We start from the raw sequence: 4,119 nt of genomic DNA, 5'->3' as shown, positions 1-4,119 counted from the left end.
TCTATAGGAGCCACACCCACCTTCTCCCGAATATCTTCATTCCTAATCTTATCAATCCTAATGTGCCCACACATCCATCTCAACATCCTCGTTTTTGCTACTTTCATCTGTTGTATATGTGAGTTCTTAATCGGCTAACACTCTACTCCATACAACATGGCTGGTCTAACCACCGCTCTTTAAAACTTACCTTTGAGTATATATAGCACTTTTGTGTCACACAAGACTCCATATGCTCACCTCTATTTCATCTACCCCACCCTATACGGTGTGTAACGTCTTCGCCGATCTCCTCGTCCTCATAGATAACCGACCCAAGGTACTTGAAACTGCCTCTTTTGGAGATGACCTGTGATCCAAGCCTCACGTCCATGCCCGCTTCCCTCGACTCGGCGCTGAACTTGCACTCCATGTATTCTGTCTTAGTCTTGCTCAACTTGAAACACTTAGACTCAAGGGCCTGTCTCCAAACCTCCAGCCTCTCGTTAATACCACCTCGCGTCTTATCAATCAGAACTATTTCTTCAGCGAATAACATACACCATGGCACCTTCCCATGGATATGTCATGTCAGTGAGTCCATCACCAGGGAAAATAAGAATGAGCTGAGTGCAGAACCTTGATGTAACCCCATAACAACCGGATAATGATTTAAGTTGCCTCCCACCCGAGTCTTAACTCTGTCATATATGTCCTTGATCACTCTAATGTAAGCTACTGGCACACCTTTTGTCTTCAGGCATCTCCAGAGAACCTCCCTAGGGACCTTATCATACGCTTTCTCCAAGTCAATAAACACCATGTGCGGATCCTTCTTCCTAGCCCTGTATTGTTCCACCAACCTCCTAATAAGGTGGATAGCTTCCGTGATAGAACGACCCGGCATGAACCCGAACTGGTTTTCAGATATAGACACAGACTTTCACACCCTCACTTCCACCACCCTCTCCCAATCTTTCTTGGTATGACTTAGTAACTTGATACCGCTATAGTTGTTACAACTCTGGACGTCATTTTTGTTCTTGTACAATGGTACCACCATTGTGATGATCCAAAATGTCATCTTTAAATTTAATAAGTAATTTTGTGTTCTAAGACCTCGAAAAGCACTATTTATCATTCCTCGACTTGTGTGCGCAGTCCGTATAATTTTTCGGAAAGTTATTGTGTGAAACATTGAGTAAAATGGACATGGGCAAAAGTTGTTCTACGCAATCGCGAACATATTTCCGCGATCGCGACGAATAAAATCTGAAAACAGAACTTAAGTTCTGGAAATGGGATTTCGACCCATTTTCAACCATTTTTAAATTTTGAGCTCGGGTAAGGCGATTCTTGGGTGATTTTTACGGAAAAATATTGGGGTAAGTGTTCCTTATCCTATATTGATTATATTTCAAGATTCCATACTCATTTACATCATGAATCCGTGAATTTATGGAAGAAAAATCAAATTTTTATAAAATCTTCCAAAAACGAAAATTTAAGATTTGAAGGTCCATTTGACATTGGATTTTGGTAATTCTTATATGGTTGAACTCATATCGGAACGGGAGTTCGGATTTCACAAGTTTTTCCGAGATTAGAGACGTGGATCCCACTGTCGAATATTTAAATGAATTTCAAATTTTTATCCGAAAAATTAGTAAATTCATATGGAATTAATTCCTATGATTCGTATTGAGTATATCGAATTATTTGTGAATAGATTTGACACTTTTTGAGACAAATTCAAAAGGAAAGTTGTGGTCGAGTAATTGATTGAAATTGCATAGAGAGGTAAGTGTCGTGGTTAACCTTGACTTGAGAGAATAGAACCCTTTAATTATTTGTTATGTGAGATGCATGGGAATCACGTATAGGCAAGGTGACGAGTGTTTATACGTAGTCAAATTAATCATTTGCATAATTACTTGAAAAATCATAAATCGTTTTAAATCATGAATGAATTATTATATTAATTGTTTTACTCATATTCCTTGTCAAATATTATCTCTTGAATTCCTGTAATAATTGTTACATGCTTATTTAACTTATGTGTCTAAATTGCTAATTGACATTTAGCCTATTAAATATTAAACTGCCTATTTTCTCCATGATTTTCACAATTAATTGCTAATTGCCATTGTTTGTTCATAAATAAATTATAATTATTGTGCTCCTTGATGCTTAATAGTTTCTCATTGGACGTGGTATTTAATGGAGTAATTTTTATTATATTTATGAGCTATTTAAAGTTATATTGGGGTAACGGGTTGCACGCCGCAACGGGAATGAAAGTAAATATATGTATATTGGGGGATCGGATTGCACGCCGCAATAGACTTATTAAAAAGTCCATATTGGAGGATCAAATTGCACGCCACAATAGACTTATTAAAAAGTCCATATTAGGGGGATCGTATTGCCCACCGCAACAGACTTATTTAAAAGTCTATATTAGGGGAACGGATTGCACGCCGCAATAGACTTATTAAAAAGTCTATATTGGGGGGATCGGATTGCACGCCGCAACAGACTTATTTAAAAATCTATATTGGGGGATCGGATTGCACGCCGCAACAGACTTATTAAAAGTTCATATTGGAGGATCGGATTGCATGCCGGAACAGACTTATTTAAAAGTCTAGATATATACATGATTATAAATAAATATATTAGAGGATTGAAAATGAATATATTGTGGGAGTGGTTTGCACACTGTAATGGAAATTGGTTGAATTAATTTTTGGTTATGACTGCTGAGTTGGCTTCAACTATTATACATGAGTTACCTGATTTATTTCTATTATTTGTTGTTGTTACTAATATTGCATACATGTTAATGTAAGTGACCCGCCTTAGCCTCGTCACTACTTCGTCGAGGTTAGGCTCAGCACTTACCAGTACATGGGGTCGGTTATACTGATACTACACTCTGCACTTCTTGTGTAGATTTCGGAGTTGGTCCCAGCGGCGTACCATAGACTTGCTCGGATTTCAGCTACCAGAGGAGACTTGAGGTATAACTGCACGGCGTCCGCAGTTCTGAAGTCCCCGTCTACTTTACTTTAGCTGTGTGTTTGTTTCCAAACAGCTTTATTTATTCAGACCTTTATTTGTATTATTCTAGAAGCTCGTGTACTTGTGACACCAATTCTGGGATGGTATTTAGATTCCGTTATTTTTATGGATTATTCACTACATTTCAAACTTTACTTCTGCATTTGTTTCTTTGATATTAATAAATTTAAAAATTGTTTTAAAATGGATTATATTATTTTAACGTTGGCTTTCCTAGTAAGTGAAATATTAGGCGCCATCATGGTCCCGAAGGTAGGAATTTCGGGTCGTGACAACCATACCCCACCTCCACTCATCTGGCATTCTCTTCGTCCTGAAAATAATATTAAACTGCCCAGTCAACCACTCCAAGCCTGCTCTACCCACACATCTCCGAAATTCTACCAGAATTTCATTTTGCCCGGTTGCTCTACCCCTACTCATCTTACGCATATCCCCCACGACCTCTTCAACCTTAATGCGTCTACAGTACCTAAAGTCTCGGTGATTCTCCGAATGACCCAAATTACCTAGCACAATATCCCGGTCCCTCTATTCATTCAGAAGTCTATGGAAGTAAGTCTGCCATCTCCGCTTAATTTGAGCCTCCCCCATCAATACTCTACCGTCCTCATCTTTGATGCACCTCACTTGATCCAGATCTCGAACCTTCGTCTCTCTCGCCTTAGCCAGCCGAAATAACTTCTTATTCCCGCCTTTGTCCCCCAGTTCCTCGTACAGACGATCAAACGATGCAGTCTTAGCCTCCTGACCGCAAACTTCGCCTCCTTCCTCGCTACCTTGTACCTCTCTCTGTTCGTTCTCCTTTCCTCCTCGCATGTGCTCCCTACTAACTTCAGGTACGCTGCCTTCTTAGCTTCCACTTTGCCTTGGAGCACTTTATTCCACCACCAGTCACCTTTGTGCCCGCTAGAGAAACCCTTCGAGATCCCTAACACCTTTCTCGCCGCCTCCCGTACACAGTTCACCGTCGTCATCCACATAGCGCTCGCGTCCCCACTACTCATCCAGGTTCCCATAGTCGATAACCATCCCTCCAACTGAGCTTTAACCTTA

At 39.9% G+C, this 4,119-nt stretch overlaps 1 protein-coding gene across 1 annotated transcript; it reads right to left on the bottom strand.

The window, feature by feature from the left end:
* Positions 1 to 247: 247 nt before the first annotated feature.
* LOC138895756 (uncharacterized) lies at positions 248 to 3,882 on the bottom strand. The gene is made up of 3 exons (XM_070180481.1): positions 3,694 to 3,882; positions 668 to 895; positions 248 to 550 (listed from the first exon to the last, which is right to left on the bottom strand). The coding sequence occupies exons 1-3, from the start codon at positions 3,880 to 3,882 to the stop codon at positions 248 to 250; spliced, it is 720 nt and encodes a 239-aa protein (XP_070036582.1).
* Positions 3,883 to 4,119: the final 237 nt, after the last annotated feature.

The sequence above is a fragment of the Nicotiana tomentosiformis genome, chromosome 7 (genome assembly GCF_000390325.3).
Source record: "Nicotiana tomentosiformis chromosome 7, ASM39032v3, whole genome shotgun sequence".
NCBI lineage: Eukaryota > Viridiplantae > Streptophyta > Magnoliopsida > Solanales > Solanaceae > Nicotiana > Nicotiana tomentosiformis.
Note: the sequence above shows the minus strand (reverse complement) of the source record. Positions and strands in the feature narration are given on the sequence as shown.